Source organism: Microtus oregoni, unplaced genomic scaffold (assembly GCF_018167655.1).
Source record: "Microtus oregoni isolate MIOR12 unplaced genomic scaffold, Mior012 000098F_ref0000018, whole genome shotgun sequence".
Lineage (NCBI taxonomy): Eukaryota > Metazoa > Chordata > Mammalia > Rodentia > Cricetidae > Microtus > Microtus oregoni.
Window position 1 is genome coordinate 3559729 of NW_024544711.1, and position 20147 is coordinate 3579875.

Here is a 20147-nt window from a genome sequence, read left to right on the forward strand (position 1 = left end):
ATGGAGACAGCGCGAGCAAAAACGCCACAGCAAAGGCAAGTCGTTTTACTTACTATATTGTTGCTTTTGGGGGAGGCTGGCACGGAGGCAATTAGATATTCCATGCCAGAAGAAACTGAGAGTGGCTACTTGGTGGCTAATCTAGCAAAAGATCTGGGTCTTAAGGTGGGGGAATTGGCCACTAGAGGGGCGCAAATCCATCATAGAGGAAACAAAGAGCTCTTGCAGCTGGATGCAGAGACAGGGAATTTACTCCTGAAGGAAAAACCAGACCGCGAGGAGCTGTGTGGGGCGACAGAACCCTGTGTGCTGCACTTCCAGCTCATACTGAAAAACCCTGTGCAGTTCTTCCAAACTGACCTGCAACTCACAGACATAAACGACCATTCTCCAGAGTTCCCTCACAGGGAAATGCTCCTAAAGATCCCAGAGAACGTCCAGCCAGGGACTGTGTTTCCTCTGAAGGCGGCCCAGGACCCTGACATAGGCAGCAATGCTGTTCAGAACTACACAGTCAGCCCCAACCTCCACTTCCATGTCGTTACTCACAGTCGTGCTGATGGCAGGAAATACCCAGAGCTGGTGCTAGACAGAGCCCTGGACAGGGAGGAGCAGCCTGAGCTCACTTTAACCCTCACTGCTGTGGATGGTGGGTCTCCTCCCAGGTCTGGGACCATCACAGTTCGTATTGAAGTCGTGGACATCAATGATAACGCCCCCCAGTTTGTACAGTCGCTCTATGATGTTCAGGTCCCTGAGAACAGCCCCCTTGGTGCCTTAGTTGTCATGGTCTCTGCCAGAGATTTAGATGCTGGAATACATGGGAATGTAGCCTACTCTTTGTTTCAAGGTGGTGAAGTTTCTCAACCATTTGTAATAGACCAGGTCACAGGAGAAATTCGTCTGAGTAGAGAGTTGGATTTCGAGGTAACTAACCGTTATAACATAGAAATAGCAGCCACGGATGGAGGAGGCCTTTCAAGCAAGTGCACTGTAGCTGTGCATGTGTTGGATGTAAATGACAATGCGCCAGAATTGACCATCTCCACACTCACAAACCCTATTCCAGAAAACTCGCCGGAGACTGTAGTTGCTGTGTTCAGTGTTTTTGATTTAGATTCTGGGGACAATGGAAGGATGGTGTGTTCTATTCAGAACCATCTTCCATTCTTTTTGAAGCCCACATTCGAGAACTATTACACTTTAGTGACAGAGGGGCCCCTGGACAGAGAGAGCAGAGCTGAGTATAACATCACCATCACAGTCAGCGACATGGGCACACCCAGGCTCACAACCCAGCACACCATAACAGTGCAGGTCTCTGACGCCAACGATAACGCCCCCGCCTTCACACAAACCTCCTACACCCTGTTTGTCCAAGAGAACAACAGTCCCGCCCTGCACATAGGCACCATCAGCGCCACAGACTCAGACTCGGGCTCCAATGCCCACATCACCTACTCGCTGCTGCCTACTCACGACCAGAAGCTGGATCTCTCCTCGCTCATTTCCATCAATGCCGACAATGGGCAGCTGTTCGCCCTAAGGGCGCTGGACTACGAGGCTCTGCAGAGCTTCGAGTTCCTTGTGGGCGCCACAGATCAAGGCATGCCCGCACTCAGCTGTCAGGTGCTGGTGCGCGTGCTGGTGCTGGACGCCAACGACAATGCGCCCTTCGTGCTCTACCCTCTGCAGAACGCCTCTGCGCCCTTCACAGAGTTGCTGCCCAGGGCGGCAGAGCCTGGCTATCTGGTCACCAAAGTGGTGGCAGTGGACCGAGACTCTGGCCAGAATGCCTGGCTGTCATTCCAGCTGCTGAAGGCCACGGAGCCAGGGTTGTTCAGCGTGTGGGCTCACAATGGCGAGGTGCGCACCTCCAGGCTGCTGAGTGAGCGCGATGCACCCAAGCACAGGCTGCTGCTGCTGGTCAAGGACAATGGCGATCCTCCGCGGTCTGCCAGTGTCACTCTGCATGTGCTGCTGGTGGATGGCTTCTCTCAGCCCTACCTGTCTCTGCCTGAGGTGGTGAGCGAACCTGCGCAGGACAATGAGGACTTGCTCACACTCTATTTGGTCATCGCCTTGGCATCTGTGTCTTCGGTCTTTCTCTTGTCTGTGCTGCTGTTCGTGGGGGTGAGGCTGTGCAGGAGGGCCAGGGCGGCCTCTCTGGGTGGCTGCTCTGTTCCCGAGCGCCACTTTTCTGGACACCTCGTGGACGTTAGCGGTGCAGGGACCCTGTCCCAGAGCTACCAGTATGAGGTGTGTCTGACTGGAGACTCTGGGACCACAGATTTCAATTTCCTCAAGCCTGTTATTCCCAGTAATCTGATTCCAGACACTTATATGTTGAATAGTTAAAATTACAGAAATGATTTAGGTGTCATTAAGAGAAGATTAAAATCATTGCTGTTGGGATGTCATTATTTTTCTGGTAAAAGGTATTATTTCCCTGAGATTATATTTTATTTCTATGTGGTTTTCCTTTTCGATAATCAGTTAGTTCTTAAGATGTCTCCTGTCTTAGTAATGCAATCTTAATGTGTTTTTTCTCTTACTTCGAGGGAAGTAAAATCTTCACTCTGTTAGTGATGACTGAAATAGTTTTAAATCTCATTTATTATAGTGAATTTGGTGAATAAAGCAGAATCCATAGTATTTTCACAATTTATCTAAACAATTTCCATCTTGATTCTTAGTAGTGATTCTAACTATGTAATGTGCTAGGCTTAATGTGATGTTTGCATACATGCAGATAATTTATCTTGCTTATTCAATCTCTTTCCTAATCTTCAGCCCTCCCTCTTGCTTTCATATAACCCCTGAATACCACTGAGAAATGAAAATGTTCTATTCTTGTCCTTGTGTGTGTGGCTATTGTTCCATCCATTTTTCTTGCAAGTGATGTAGTTTCATTCTTCTTTATGGATGAGTAAAATCACAATGTGTGGGTTGGAGGTGTAGATCAGTTGGTAGAGCATTTGCTTGACATGCACAGTACCCTGGCTTTGAGCACCAACATCACATGGCAAGCGTAAGCTCCATCTGGGTTATGGGGGATTCTCTCTCTCAAAAGACAAAACAAAGCATTTTGCATAAACACCACTTTTTTTTATCTGTTTCAGTAATCTTAAAGTGTTTTCTTTATAGTTAAATACAGTGTTAAGTACAAATGAAATATGCTTTCTTTAAGAAATGTAGTAGGGGCTGGAGAGATGGCTCAGAGGTTAAGAGCACTGGCTGCTCTTCCAGAGGTCTGAGTCCAATTCCCAGCAACCACATGGTGGCTCACAACTATCTATGATGAAATCTGATGCCCTCTTCTGGTGTGCAGAGGCACACATGCAGGCAGAATGCTGTGTACATAATAAAAAATAAATCTTTAAAAAAGAAATATAGTCATTTGCAATCATTTTAGGAGCAAGAGGTTTAATACATTTCTTTATTGGCACTAGTAATCACTGTTTTTTTTGAGACAGTGTCTCTCTACAGAGCCCTGATTGTCAGGGAACTCACTATGTAGACCTAGTTGGCCTCAATCTCATGGAGCTCCAACTACCTCTCTCTCCTTAGTAAGGGGATTGAAGTCATGCATGACCATACCCAGAAGTAATTAATATTCAAACTTTAATTTCCATATTGGTCAAAAAGGCAAAACCGTAGATATACCCACTGGGTTACTTTTATGCCTTCACTCTGCATGGCTGTTAAAAGTATAATCACAGTGTACAGGAATAAACTAAGAACAAGTCATTCAATAAACTATTGAGCATTCTTTCCTTTTCATATTATTGGATGAGGTGTATAAGTAGATACCACTTTGGGTTGTAAATTCTGAGCTGTTTTAGTAAAAACCATGGGTTAACTTTTAAAGGTACTACAGTAAGGATGGAGTTCCATTAAGCCATATTGGTTACTGATAATCATTTCCGCATATATTGTGACTTAGGAGAAAAATATTTTCTTAACTTACTGTCAAGGTTCCTTTGAATTGTAACCTGATATGATTTAGAATTGCTCAGAATCTTGCTCAGGTAATAACTTTTGATCCATGTTCTGCCTCCACCGTTGTAATTCAAAGATGTATGAAAATGGGAATCAGAGAACAATATCATTGACTAAGATCAACTATAATTTAGAATTACATTTAGAAGGAACCAAACCTTCACATAATATGGATCTTTTGAATGAAAAATGTCTTAGTTTTCTACTGCTGCAGCAAGACACGATGACCGAGGAAGGAACAAAGAGTTCTGTCAAGAAAGATTCTATGAAGAAGAACAAATTCCCTGGGGACGTGCAGTTTCAGAGGATGAGAGTACATGAGCATCATGGCAGGAAGTATGGCTGAAGGCAGGAATGGTGCTGGAGAGCTACTTGAAAGCTTATACCTTGATCCAGGAGCAAGGGGCTAACTTGGAAAGGAATGGGCTTCTGAAACCCCTAAGCATACCCAGTGACACACCAGTTCCAGCAAGGCCACACCTAATCCTTCTCAGTTCCACCAAGTGGGGACCAAGTATTCAATGTGTGAGCCTATGGGACCATTCTCATCCAGACCCCCATAGACTGGGCATGACTGGTGTAGAGCACACTTTCAGCATGCTCACGGCCTTAGGTTCTATCTCCAGTACCACAAAAGAACTTTCCAAGGGTGGTTATTTTCTATAGTTATTAAGATTAACCATTAATCTTTATGAATCTTGTATAGTATACGTTATCTATAGCCCTTCTCATTTGTGTTACACAATAACACAAATTCTACTTTTACAAATTATATATGCATGAATATGTATTCCTAATTATTCAAGGATATATTGTTGAAAGTTGGTGAATGAAAAAAGGTATACCATTTAGACAGTAAACTACAGAGAGTTTGGAGAATAGCAAAGTCAACCACAAATTAATTTAAAGATCATTAAAAAACCATTAAAGAGGCCATCATAGATGATAAAAGATAAAATCAATTGGGAAAACATGACAACTTAAACATATATATACCAAAATATAGTACCTCAAAGTAAATGTCTTAGTTACTTTGTTGTGACTGTGATAAAACACCATGGCCAAAGCAACTTAGGGATAAAGTATTTATTCTGACGCACAGTTCAAGGGTATAGTCAGTCCCGGCAGGAAGTCCTGAAGCTTGAAGTAGCTGGACACAGGGCATTTACAGCTAGGATGCAGAGAACAATGAATGCTTGTGTTCACTCCACTTTTCCATTTTTATACAGTCCAGGATCCTATTTAAAGGACTAGTGCTACCTACAGTGGGCAGGTCTTCCTACCTCAAATGATTCAAGATAGTCCCTTAAGGACATGCCCAAGGCACACATCCCAGGTAATTCTAGATCTTATCAAGCTAATAGCTGAGATCAACTGTCCCAACAAATGAAACAAAATTTGACACAAATAATATTTGATTTTGATGGATTAATTTGACTGGGGTTAAAAAGAACACCTACATCATTAATGAGGTACACCTCTGGGTGTGTCTGTGAAGGTGTGTCCAGAGATACTTAACTGAGGAGATAAGACACACCCTAAACATGTTGGCACCATTCCAAGGGGTGGAGCCCAAGACAATACAAAAAGAGAAAGTGAGCTGAGCCCCAGGAGACTTCTTTCTCTGCACCCTGACTTTAGATGCCTTGTGACCAGCCACTTCATGTGCCCACTGTCATGTCTTCTCCATCATAATGGATTGTATTCTCTCAAATGCCAAGTCAAAACAAAACTCCTTTGTCACTGAGTATTCATTACAACAATGGGAAAAGTGCCTAATTTACCACCAAGACCTAAAAACCAACTACAGGTCTAGTGAGGTGGTTTGGTTGGTAATACCTTTCAATAAACCTAATGGCCTGAGTTCAATCCCCAGGACCCACATGGTAGGAAAGAACAGACTCTCAAAAGTTTTCCTCTGACCCCCACACATGTGCCATGCAATATGCCCTCCAAATTAATATAATTTTTAACTAAACAAAAACTACACCTAACAGAGAATTCTATTCAAAAACAGCAGGATATACAGTTTTTAAATTTCTTTTTTTTTCAGTTTTTAAATTTCTAATAGCACATTCTTCATGATAGACCATCATAAAATATGAGTCCACAAATTTTAAATATTAAACCCAAGCAAAGCTTGCTCTACAACTATAAAAGAATTAACTTGGAAATTCAGAAAATTTACAAACATATGGAAGTCAACATAGTTCTTAGCATTCAATGAGGTAGAAAAGAAATTACAAGGAACGTATCAAAATCTTCTGAAATGACCAAAACATGAAAATACAACATAGCCACGTGTATCATATGCAATTAAAGTTATGCTTAGAGGAAAGTTATGGCAGAAAATAACCCATATTAAAAAGATCTCAAATCAAAATCTCAGGCTTCTACTTTAAGACAAGACCTGTATTTCTGGTGAGTACAAAGCTAGATGGGTTGTTATGATCAAGTTTTGAAAAAAGGAACAAAAGGAAAAAAATTGAATAAGATCAGTCTAAGCACCAACAAACAAAAGAAAATTAGAGTAGATGGAACCAATGAATTACAAAATGAAAAACAGCATAAGTGCAAACCAATTGAAACAAAGGTGAGACTATTGTAACAATCAAGAAAACTGGCAAGCTTTTATTCTGATTAACACAGAGAAAAAGAAGATTCAAATTACCAAAATATGGAATAAAGGAGAAATTTAACCTATTTCACACAGAAGAGATTAAAATAGAGTTCTCTTATAATCCTGTGATCAGTTTCAGGTAAACCAGTTATAAAACTAAAATTAACTTTAAAAATTTCTGGAAACATACACTGATAAAGTTGACTAAAGAAGAAATAGAAAGTCAGAATAGACCCATAATGAATTATTGTTAGTACTCAAATTTTCCCATAAAGTCCTAGAACCAGATGACTCCACATACAAATTCTACCAAATATTAAAGAAAAACAGCAATACTTAGAATTTGTTTAGAAAATAGAGGAGCAGAAACTACTTATAAACTCATGGAGGTGGTAATTGCCCCATGACAAAATCAGAAAACACAAGAAAACTAAACACTAATTTTCTTTAAGAGCATGCCTTCAAAATTTCTCAACTAAATACTAGGATATTAACTTCATTGACATACATGGAGATTATATGTTATGACCAAGAAAGATTATCCTAGGAACAAAACATCTGTTCAATACTCAAGTCAATGTAATATACTGTGTAAGCAAAATAGTAAATAAAGTCACACAACTATTTCAATAAATGGAGAAAAACATTTTAGAAAATGCAATACTTTCATAATGATAAAACGTACAAAAGAGTAGGGGTAAAATGAAAAGTCTTTGCCTGATTAAAAAAAGCTATAAAACCACACGGTTAACATCATACTTAACAGTAAAAAAAATACAAATAAAGGACATTTGATCTTACTGCTTCTATTTAACATTGTACTAGAAGCTCTAGCCATTGTAATTAGGAAAGTACAAGGAATAAAATTATTCAGGTTGAGAACTGAAAAACAGAAACATACTTGCATATGATACTACTTATTGTATGCATATAATATACAAATATAAGCAAAATGCTGGGAAATTTACAAAAGACTATTAAGTTATAAAATAAATTATAAAAATTTATTAAGTTTGTAGGACAAAGATCATTATCCAAAAATAGTGTTTTTAAAAATCCAGAAGTAGGAAAGGAACATAACACATTGGAACTAAATTTGCTAAAGATGTATAGCAAACCCTGGAGAACATTACATGGCATGTGACATTGGGGAAATTATTTCTGCGAAATCTCATTTTCTTCATCTGTAAAACATGGACAATGCAAGGACTAATTTTACAGAGTTGATTGGAGAGGAAATGAATTAATATGTAAAAGATTTTTTTCTGTTTGGTGATTTACAATGTTAGTACTACTGAAATTTTATCTCAAAACTTTGTCAACATGTGAAAATGGGAAAATAAAATATAGTCAAATTTTGTTTCAAACCATTTATCCTATGTCTAACTAGAACCTGCCTACTATGCTAGTGACTTTTCTATTTGTTCTGCTCAGGGGACCTGTTTTTCACTCATTTTTTTAAAAAGATACATCCTTTGTTTTTAGTCTCTTCAGTATTTATTTTATATCTTTATTTTATGCCAGTGCTTATGCAGACAGAAATGTAACTATGTGAGTGCATTTATTTATTCAACTGACACTTGATCAATACTTATAATAACCCACATTTTCCAATTCAGAGTATGAGAGAACTGACATATTTTAGCAACAACTTATTTAACATAAACCATAAATCAATCCAATAACTAAATGAAATCAGGTGAACAGGCACAGGAAATCCTGCACAAGAAAGGTAAATGATACACCATCAAGTAGACAACCTGTAACCAATGACCTAGTTAAATGTTCCCCCATGATGCTCCAGCTATCTTTCAGGGTAACCATAGCAGCTACACTCACGCTGGAAATATTTTCAGATGTATTCTCTAGTTTTCATGGGCAATTCCTAGCACACCCTTCACTCTCTGCCCATAAGATTGTGAGGAGATGGGAATCTTATTGTTTCATGCTCAAAATATTTTAAGTGAGTACTTGCTTTCTCCTGGGGTTTATGATGCCCACGATTTAAAGGGTTACATGAAGCTCACTATAAAATAAACCTCACCCATGATAGATTATATCATATCAAATCAGAAACCAAAATAAAGCCTCATTTAAGAATTAATTCCTTACATACAGGTAGCTAAAAGCCTTGGGAAAATTGTATGAGTTCCACTCTCTTGATTTTGTCCTGCTCGGATCCTGATTATAGAGTAACTCTATCATTTCAAGCCTCAATTACCTTATTTGTTAAAATTCTTTAATCCCCTCTCTAGGCCATTCTGTGGCTCGATCATGGTTTACCTAATCTCTCTCTGTAGATCTATTTTATTTCACACAGTAAACATCAAACTACTTTATTCAATGGTTCTGCTATTGGCACACCAGTGTAGAGAAATAGAAGCCATCCTTAGGAAAAAAAAAATCTCTTCTTTAAGATGATATGGTATAGATTACTTAAAATTTTTGCATCTCTAAAAAGTGCTTATTTGTGAGAAACAAACTGATGCACCTATCATGAAGTGGATTCGAAATTAAGAATTTAGTTTACTTGGTTAGATATGCAAAATACAAAAGAACTGTCAAATTCCACCACTTGACCACTGAGAAAACTGAGTTAACTACCTGTTTTATGTTAAAAATTCTTCTGGACCATACCCCAAATTGAAAAATATTTATTATTTATGTAACCTAAAATGAGAAAAACACTTGTAAACATAAAAGTATAAACATTTCTACATGTTCATTTGGAAATTTTCAAAAGATTTCCGACCTGAAAACACGGTCATTTTCTCAATATGGACGCAGGGTGGCGCTGCAGGCTAAGGTTATGAATAACCGCTTAAAAAGCTTCCTGGCCCTTTGTGTTGCAAGACAGAATCAAAAATACGGACAGGAAGCATTTCAAGGAATACAGGGCTCTAAATGGGTTTGGGCTGCGGTATTCTAAATTAACAAAGATTAAGAGCAACTAGATAAAGAATCCTCTAACGGAGAAATCAGAATTCTGCTTTCAAGCCATTCAGAGTGAGCTGAACAATCAGATGCAAGCACTCGCGTTTTCATCATGGAGAAGCAGGAGAGAAATCACCCAAACAGGCAAGTGATTGCTTTCTTTTTTGTGCTGCTGTGGGATAAGGTTCTAACGATGCCTACTCGGTACTCTGTCCTGGAGGAAACAGAAAGCGGCTCCTTTGTAGCCCATCTGGCCAAGGACCTGGGTCTGAAATCTGGGGATCTGACTGCCAGGTCTGCACGGGTGGTGTCTGACTATGACAAACAGCAGTTAATTCTGGATCCCGAGACTGGAGATCTGCTTCTGAGGGAGAAACTAGACCGGGAAGAGCTCTGTGCCTCTGTAGACCCCTGTGTGCTGCATTTCCAGGTGTTCCTAGAAAAACCAGTGCAATTTTTCCAAGGAGAATTACTGATCCAGGACATAAATGACCACTCACCAGAATTCCCAGATAGGGAAATGCTTTTGAAAATACCAGAAAATAGCCAGCCAGGCACTCTGTTACCACTGAATTTAGCCCAGGACTTGGATGTGGGCAGCAATGGGCTTCAAGAGTACACAGTCAACCCCAACTCTCATTTTCATGTCCTCACTCGAAATAACAGTGAAGGCAAGAAATACCCAGAATTGGTGCAGGACAGAGCCCTGGACAGAGAGGAGCAGGCAGAGCTGAGCTTGACCCTCACGGCTCTGGATGGGGGCTCTCCACCTAGGTCAGGAACAGCCATGGTTCGAATCCTGATCCTGGACATCAATGACAATGCCCCTGAATTTGTGAAGACCCCCTATGAGGTACAGGTCCTGGAGAGCAGCCCCCCAGACTCCCCAGTCCTGACTGTCCTAGCACAGGATGCAGATGCTGGCAACTTTGGGAGAGTTTCCTATGGCTTGTTCCAAGCATCAGATGAAGTTCAACAGACGTTCTCAATAAACGAAATCACGGGAGAAATACGACTGAAAAAGGGATTGGACTTTGAGAAAATTAAGTCTTACCACGTGCAAATCGAGGCCACGGATGGAGGAGGCCTTTCTGGGAAGGGCGCTGTGCTGATAGAGGTGGTGGATGTGAACGACAACGCCCCAGAGCTGACCATATCTTCACTGACCAGCTCAGTCCCAGAAAATGCTCCCGCAACTGTGGTTGCTATCTTCCGAATACGAGACAGAGACTCTGGAGAGAACGGGAAAATCATTTGTTCTATTCCAGATACTCTGCCATTCATTTTAAAACCCTCTAATAAGAATTTCTACACCCTGGTGACAGAGGGGCCACTGGACAGAGAGAGCAGAGCTGAGTACAACATCACCATCACAGTCAGCGACATGGGCACACCCAGGCTCACAACACAACACACCATAACAGTGCAGGTCTCTGACGTCAACGACAACGCCCCCGCCTTCACACAAAGCTCCTACACCCTGTTTGTTGAAGAGAACAACAGCCCCGCCCTGCACATAGGCACCATCAGCGCCACAGACTCAGACTCAGGCTCCAATGCCCACATCACCTACTCGCTGCTGCCAACCCACGACCCGCAGCTGGACGTCTTCTCGCTCATCTCCATCAATGCTGACAACGGACAGCTGTTCGCGCTCAGGGCGCTGGACTACGAGGTCCTTCAGACCTTCGAGTTCCTCGTGGCTGCCACAGACCAAGGCTCGCCCGCGCTCAGCAGCCAGGCACTGGTGCGCGTTCTGGTGCTGGACGCCAACGACAATGCGCCCTTCGTGCTCTACCCGCTGCAGAACGCCTCTGCGCCCTTCACAGAGCTGCTACCCAGGGCGGCAGAGCCTGGCTATCTGGTCACCAAGGTGGTGGCTGTGGACCGCGACTCTGGCCAGAATGCCTGGCTGTCATTCCAGCTGCTTAAGGCCACGGAACCAGGGCTGTTCAGCGTGTGGGCTCACAATGGCGAGGTGCGCACCTCCAGGCTGCTGAGTGAGCGCGATGCGCCCAAGCACAGGCTGCTGCTGCTGGTCAAGGACAATGGCGATCCTCCGCGGTCTGCCAGTGTCACTCTGCATATGCTGGTGGTGGATGGCTTCTCTCAGCCTTACCTGTCTCTGCCGGAGGTGGCGCGTGACTCCATGCAGGACAATGAGGACTTGCTCACACTCTATTTGGTCATCGCCTTGGCATCTGTGTCTTCGGTCTTTCTCTTGTCTGTGCTGCTGTTCGTGGGGGTGAGGCTGTGTAGGAGGGCCAGGGCGGCCTCTCTTGGTGGCTGCTCTGTGCCTGAAGGACACTTTCCTGGACACCTGGTGGACATCAGTGGCACGGGAACCCTGTCCCAGAGCTATCAGTATGAGGTGTGTCTGACCGGGGATTCTGGGACTGGTGAGTTCAAATTCCTCAAACCCATGGTCTCCAACCTGTTGCTTCAGGATGCTGGGAGAGAAGTTAAGGAAAGTCCCCACTGCAGGGATAGCTTTGTATTCAACTAAGTGTTGTCAATTCCTAGACGTTGTCATTTTAAGAAATGTCCTTGTTTCTAAGAGGTTTTCTACTAGTCTAACCTACATATTCTTAATTGCGCTGTTTTTATTGGTATGAAGATACTAGGCTTTTAGTTGCACTAATCATATTTCATCTTTTTCTCTGCATATGCATATCTCTTGATTATTAGGGTTATTATAAACCTTAATAACCCAAATTGTATAAATTTTCTTTGAATGATAGCTCTTTTTAAAAGGCTTATTCTTTTGTTAATAGATACAGCTTTCTGCATGCATGCCAGAAGAGGGCGCCAGATCTCATTATTGAAGGTGGTTGTGAGCCACCCTGTGGGTGCTGGGAATTGAACTCTGAACCTCTGAAAGAGAACCCAGTGCTCTTAACCTCTGAACCATCCTTCTCCCCAGTTCTCTGGATGATACTCTTAATGATCTTCTGAGGCATTTCAGTGCCCTCAAGAAAACTTACATTTGTGCATGAATTTGTGGCACCTGTGCTTTCCATGTAATTTGATGTTTTCAAAGGTAGATTGTTAAAGATCACCTATGTTGCCTGGATCCTTCTGCACGAATAGAAAGTAACGTTACATCGGGTTCGCTTTCAGACCACGAGCCCTGAATAGTCAAGTCATAAAATTTCAACTGTATGTGAATGTACACAGAGTTGTGACATTCTCTGCTTGTGAGCATCATGCACGCTAGTGGTCTTGTTTATTGGCTGCAGGTGTCCTGGAAATAGTAAGGTTAAAGTTTTGAATTCTTATGTGATAAAAATTAAAGAGAAAATATAAATGAATTTCTCATTTCACTTATTAAATAAAATTGTTGCATCACTGCTTTGCCATAATCTCTTTTAATAATTAATCTCAGAATAAGACTTTTGTCCCTTCTTTCTTAAAAGGAAAAGGCAGGGCTGTTGAGGGCCTCACATTTATCTGTTTCTTTCCTCATACAAAAAAGTCCAAGCATGTGGTAATGTGTGTGTGTTTTCTGGAAGCTTCTTGACACCTTTAAAATGATTTTCTTGAAGTTTTGGTATTCTGTTTGATTTTGTTTATCGACAGATTTGAAATTTTTCACTTTTTGTTTCTTGGTGGAGTTGGGTAGAGTTTATCAAGCAGAAAAGATTACTTTTGGTGTTAAATCATTTTGTTTTGTTGTTTAGCATACCCGTCAGTTACCTCGAGATAAACTGATGAATAATTATGAATAGTATTTTGCTTGTTAATAAAGTGGAGCAGTAGCATGCTTATTGATTTGTAATCACGGCTCTCTGTTGTGTTCAATAAGCCCGTAGAACTGATTGCTTGGTTTCTAACTCATTACATGTATGTAGATAAGTAAGACTATATCAAAAATTCTTAAAGTTTTGGCAGAAAATGAGCAATTGAAAAGCTTTCTTTATATCTCTCTATCTATTTCAAATCTGTCAGTCTATTTGAAGAGAGGTAGTTGTAGTTTTACCCACATTCATCTCCTCATGGAAGCTACACAGCAATGAAAAAAGCAAGTTATGGCAGATTAGGTTCTTGGTGAAATGTGGAGTTTAGTCATCATTCATATTTTTTTTTAAAAAAAGCAATAAATAATCATGAAAGTCAGTGAGCCACACACACAGAAGACCTGAAAGTGGGGAGGAGACCTGTTGGGAAGAAGGGCTTTGTCAGGAGAGTCTCTAAAAAGCAAAGCCTACTTGAGCATCTCACGGGAAAGGTGCTCAAAACAAGATCCAGGAGAGGAAAAGTACTAAAGAAACCGTATGAAGACATATATTTCTATTAAAGGTGCATCTATAAAGCCAGGAACTGACTTGTGAGCATTAGTCATGAAACCAAAGACAATGTCTTTAAATTCCTGGGGGAAAGTATTCCCGAATATAACTCTAGCACACAGAGCCTTCAGAGTTGAAACTTCTCAGCAAAGACTGAGAGAAATCATTGACTCACATGGAACTGAGAGAAACACTTTTAATGGATTGAGTAGGCAGAAGGAAACAATCCCAAATGAATTACAGACTTGTGTCAAGAGGTAAAAAGTAGCAGGAAAGGTTACAAGTGAATATTGACCAGGTGTTGACTCTATAAAGCAAGAACAGTGGTGTCTTAAGATAATACAGAGCAGAGAAAAAGATGTACAGAAAAATGAGAGAAATCAGGGAAAAAAACTCTAAAAATGAAAAGAGAGCTGGTCTTGGAGGCACCCTCCTTCAATCTCAACACTAAGGAGGCAGAGGCAGGTGGATAATTGAGTTGGAGGCTAGCCTGTTGTTCACAGTGAGTACCAGGCCAGCTAGGACTATATAGTGAGACCTGACTCATAAAAATTGGTTTTCTAAGCAAATTATATAATAGTCTTACTCCTTTTATTTATCATCAATTCATGAGCATGTTTTGTATAATTTAGGTTTTGGGAGCCTTTTTCGATTTTTCTCTTTCTTTGAAACATCCTTCTGTTCACACAGCTATGTTACATAATTTTTTTATTTTTATGGTTTCAGTTCGCTTTAAGGGTATTTTATTTGGAAATTAAGTGTACTTTTAGAAGAAAATAAACAGTTCCTTATTTGACTTTTTCATTTTCTTCCTTATCTTTATAATTTCTTTCTGGAAACTTTATTTTCTGAGCTTCTCGTTCCATTCTCTATGTCCCTTGACTTCATATTTTTATTTCTCCTTGCTGTGTTAGCAGGCTATTTTACTGTCATCTCAGCTCATGCCGAGTCTCTCAGTCAACAAAGATGTACAAGCATCTAAGAGCTAGTTTATAAAGTTTGTTTCAAAGATAATTTATTTCTAGTTTCATTATTTTTAACAATTAAGGACCTCGCATGATTTTTATATTTACTTGGGATGGAGTTTTCATCTCTCAGTTCTCCCTTGGTTCCTTTAGATATAAAGCATGGAGATGACCACATCGTCACGATGGAGAATTCATATATACACACACACCTACATAGTCTACATGTACAACTTCTATCAGATAAATTATACCATCATGTATTGCATCTACTTTCTGGTTATCATAGGTTTAATGTGTGGAATTACTATTGCTAACCTTGGCTGCTCTCTTCTTTACTTTGCTGAGAAGTCTTAGGGCAATGAGAACAGATTCATGAGAAAGTCATCTTTTTCCAATGAATTTTTTCTCATACAATGGCTGCTGTGACAACCTTTTCCTGCCTGCCATTTTTGCCCTCCCTCTTTTCTTTCTTTTTTCCTCATTCCTCTCTTTCTATCTCACTTGTACTAAATATTTAGAGTCAAGAAGCACATTACATAAGAATGGTAAGTATGTTGAATGTGTGCAGGATATTTGGTAAAACATAAAATTTGACTGTATTCAGTTGGTGAAATCATGTGAACTAGTGGGTCATAGACTTCCTAGATTATATTGTCATATCTGTCATACAAGTGTATCTATTTTGTTTTTGTTAATCTTTACTAAATCAAGCCATCAAATTTATAAGGAACAATGTTGTTGCATTTGACAATTTATAAAAAATCCCATTTTGAATTTAAAAACTGAAGAAAACATAAAATCTGATCTGTCGCATCTATTAGATAAGATATTATAAGCCGGGCGGTGGTGGCGCACGCCTTTAATCCCAGCACTTGGGAGGCAGAGGCAGGTGGATCTCTGTGAGTTCGAGACCAGCCTGGTCTACAAGAGCTAGTTCCAGGACAGGCTCCAAAACCACAGAGAAACCCTGTCTCGAAAAACCAAAAAAAAAAAAGATATTATAAAAGTCCATTTCAAATGTTGAATTATTAAAAATGAACATATGAGGACTAACACAAATGTTTAAACTTGTTAAAATAGCATATCACAAATCAGCTAGGTGCCAGCAACTCTGAATAGATTATGATATCCAAATTTCAAAAGGACACTGTAAGATAGAAATTACACAACAACCTCTTCTATATATATACATGGTCATGCTAATTTTTTTTTAACAAAAAGACAATCAAATTCAGAGATGTGTGAGAAGAAAGCAAATGATATCACGCATTAATCTGTATAATACAAAGCAGTTTAGCATGTGAAATCTGATTACTGCAACCCATCATAGCAAGAGGTCAAGGAGAAAAGCAACACAATTAATCACAATGGATACAGAAAAATTACTCAACAAAATACAGCACATACTAATGGGAAAAATTATAGCAAAAGAATACAGAAGGAAACTTTTGAGTATGTTCAAAAGTATACAGCAGCCAAACATGGTAACACATATTTAATTCTAGCATGCAGGAGGCAGAGGCAGGAGGATCTCTGTGAGTTCAAGGCCATTCTCCATAGTGAATTCCAGAACAGCCCAAGCTACACATAATGACACCCAGTCTCATAAGATACCCAAACAAGTATATATGTGTATAATAAATATTACTAAAGACAAACTATTAAAATTTTTCTGCTGGAGATCAACAATGACATAGGGATGTCCACCCTGGCTACTAACAAGATTTTACTACCAGTTTCAGCCAGAGAAATAAGGTAAAGAAGAAGAAAAAGGCACAGCAGAAGGAATAAAATTATATTTTAAGTGACGAAATTATGTGATTAAAATCATGAAAATTCTGCTATCAGAAGTAAACATCAGCATAAATAATATAAGAGGCCACACCCAAGTGGGTGGGTAACTTAAAGGCTACTGGTAGTAGGAATTCCTGCAGCACAGAAGTGATAAAGCAAGCCAGGAATGCCGGCCGATGCGAGATCAGCTCTGTTTATAAGAAGAAAAACTGAAATAGCATTTAAAATGGCTTCCAAATATATAAACACCAAGAAACAAGTCTCCTAGGGAGTTATAAAGTGGGAAGATAAAAAATTATTGAGAAAAATATAAAGATCTAAATGAACGGAGGAATGCACAATAATCTATTGGAAAGACTCAGCTGCTGAAATATTGTTTATCTTTTGAAGAATCAATAAATCATAAAACCTTATGCAGAATTTCAGCAATCTTCTTTGTGTATTTGATGGACTTTCTTGTATACAAATACAGAGAAAATAATTAACAATCTTGACCCAAAATAATGATCTGTGGAAGAAATAATTGATGATGCACACTTTATTAAAATTAGATTTTATGCTCTGTGAAAGAGTCTACCAAAAAGTGTCAAAGATCAGGAGAAAATGCTGCCAAATGCTGCGCAAATACAGACTTTAAAGACTCAACATTAAGAAAACTTGCCTACATAATGCCAAGAATACTAACACTTACCAAACAAAACTCTGAGATGGTGTGATGGCTATTCTTGGTTGTCAACTTGACTACAGCTGAAATTAACTAAAACCCCCAAATGGGACACACCTGTGAAAGATTTTGCTTACTTTGAAGTGGAAAGATCCACTTCTAAACAGATCTTCAAGGTGGGTAGATGCGCCGTTAATCCAGTTCTTTCGGTGTGAGAAGATTCATCTCTAATCTGGGCTGCACCTTCTGCTGGGAGCCTTTATAATTGTGGTTCTCAGCCTTTTGGTTGTGATCCATTGAGGAGGATCAAATGACCCTCTCACAGGGGTCGCCTAAGACTATTGGAAAATACAGATTTTTTATTATTAGTCACACAGTAGCAAGGTTATAGTTTTATTAAGTAACAATGAAAATAATTTTATGGTTGGGGACACCACAGCAAGGGGAACTGTATTGAAAGGTCACCACATCAGGTAGGCAGAGAACCATTGCTTTATAAAGACATGAAAGAAGGAATCTTTTCCCTCTTTTTCTGCTTGCTCTAGCCTTGCTAGCAAGTCCATTTCTTCACTGGCATTAGAACCTCCCTCTTTGGGATTCCAATGTATACTGAAGACCAGCTGAGACATCCAGCCTCATGGACTGAACAACTACTGGATTCTTGGACCTTCCATTCATAGGTAGCCATTTTTGGATGAGCTGAACCATAACTCATAATTTATTCTAATGAATTCCTTTATATACATATATTCTTACTATAATAAATATTATATATATATATATATATATATATATATATATACACTCTAGAGAACCCCGGCTAATACAGATGATGAATAATCACATGGGAAGATGCTCCATGTCAACAAGTTTGAGAAATGAAACACCACTACCCAACCATAAGGCAGAATGACTAATCTGTGGGACATTGACACTACCACTCCTGAGAGGACATGGCACACCAAGAACCTCATTTATGGGTTATGGGAATGAAAATGATATGGTCATTTTAGAAGATTGTTTGGCAGCAAAACCAAGCACACTCTTACTATAGGAGACAGCAATCATGGTTCTTAGTATTTAAGTTAGTTGAAACTATGTTTGCACAAAAAACTGAAACAGGGCATTTACTGGAGCCTTTTACATCACTTGTCAAACTCTAACAGTTACCAAGATCCTTCAGTAAGTGAAACTGAGATAGCCTAATTCAATCACAAAATGGAATATTATTTAATGCCAAGTTAAATGAGCTGTCAAATCATGAAGAGTCTCTGAGAAAACACGTTTATCACTGAAGTAAGCTGAAAAATTCTAACTATATGAAATATCGAAAAGTTCAAAGGATACAGGCAGTATAAAAGACCAATGATTTCCAGAGATTCAGAAAATTGGAGATGTAGATAAATAAATTGATTTTGAAGATTTGGTGTCAGAGAAATGGCTTCATGTTACTAAAAAATAGATGCATGTCATGATAAATTGTGTGTGTGTGTGTGTGTGTGTGTGTGTGTAGTATGTAGAAGGAATCCTAGTTAAAGTGATGGACTCAGGGAAATATATGTTAATATTGAAGCTCAATCAGTTATAAGAAATGTACCACTCTAGACTGAACTATAATGAGGAAGGTTGTGCCCAGTTGTGGCAGTTATCTATGCCTTTTAATATTTTTTGTTGGTTTAACATTCATTACAAGTCATTTATTTCAAAAGGAAACTTACCTTTAAGATAATAAGACCTATTGTGGAGTTATAAGAAGTAAGAGAGAATAGCATTACTGTTTGATATTCAGGCAAATGGAATCTTTGAGCTGATTCATGATCACCTGACTTAGGATATTGTGACAACTCAGAAACAATGGGAAATGGGTCATCTTTTCAGTACAGAATGCAAAGGATTTGGGAAAATATGGACCCTAATTTTATGCACTTGAAAGAGTTTATGTTGATTATAGCTTTAAATATGAAAATAAAAAGTAATCATCCAAAATACATAAGAATTCTTATGACCTTGGAGATAGAAATATTTAAACAGTAAAATAGTGCTACCCAGACATGGAAAATATTGACAGATAAGGTTAAGTTAAAATTAGTAATTTTTGTTTCTCAAAGAAGGCATAGAAAAAATTATTTGCAATATGCATATACAAAACAGGATTATACTAAGAATATAGATTCTCCTACAGACCAAAAAGCCATCAGACCAATGCCTCAGATAGGAAATATACAAAAGAACTCATCATGAGAATGCATCTGAATGGTCAATAAACATGTGAAAGTTTGTAACATTTCATTGATCTCCAGGGAAATGCCAATTAAGTGTAAACTATGACATCCATACTCATTAGAGTGATTAAAACTGGGGAAGACAGCATCAAATGTTGACAAGATTATGGAGCAACTGGAATTCCCATGTGTTGCTGGAATTACTTTTTCACATTGCTAGGAATGGAACCCAATCCACTGAGTGCACTAGGCAAGCATTCTACTATTGAGCTATTTCGAGCATTTAAAGGAATGTCTTTGAGACAGTGACTGGCTCTGTATCCCACTCTGGCCTTGAATTTGTGATACCACTTTGTGTGTCTTCTCAGAGATGGGACTAAAGGGGTGAGCCACCAGCTCAGCACAAGTGCTTTTGAAAACCATTTCACAGCCTTTGTCAAGACCAAATGTATTTTCACACTTGGATGTACAGCACATCATTCTGATACATATAACCTATGCATATTTTATACATTGGACATGTGAAGGATTGTTCACAAGAGTAATATCCAAGATGCAAATCTAGGCTTGATGTGATGCACGCCTATAATCTCAGGACTCGGGAGGCAGAGGCAGGCAGATCTCTCTGAGTTTGAGGTCAACATGGTCTGAAAAATG

General features: G+C 39.5%; 2 protein-coding genes across 2 annotated transcripts; both read left to right on the plus strand.

Annotated features, from left to right (window-relative positions):
• On the plus strand, window positions 1-2358 carry LOC121443021 (protocadherin beta-6-like). Its single transcript, XM_041644704.1, has one exon. The coding sequence runs from the start codon at window positions 1-3 to the stop codon at window positions 2356-2358; it is 2358 nt and encodes a 785-aa protein (XP_041500638.1).
• Window positions 2359-9515: 7157 nt separating this feature from the next.
• On the plus strand, window positions 9516-13436 carry LOC121442990 (protocadherin beta-4-like). The gene has a single exon (XM_041644657.1). The coding sequence runs from the start codon at window positions 9669-9671 to the stop codon at window positions 12060-12062; it is 2394 nt and encodes a 797-aa protein (XP_041500591.1). The 5' UTR covers window positions 9516-9668; the 3' UTR covers window positions 12063-13436.
• Window positions 13437-20147: the final 6711 nt, after the last annotated feature.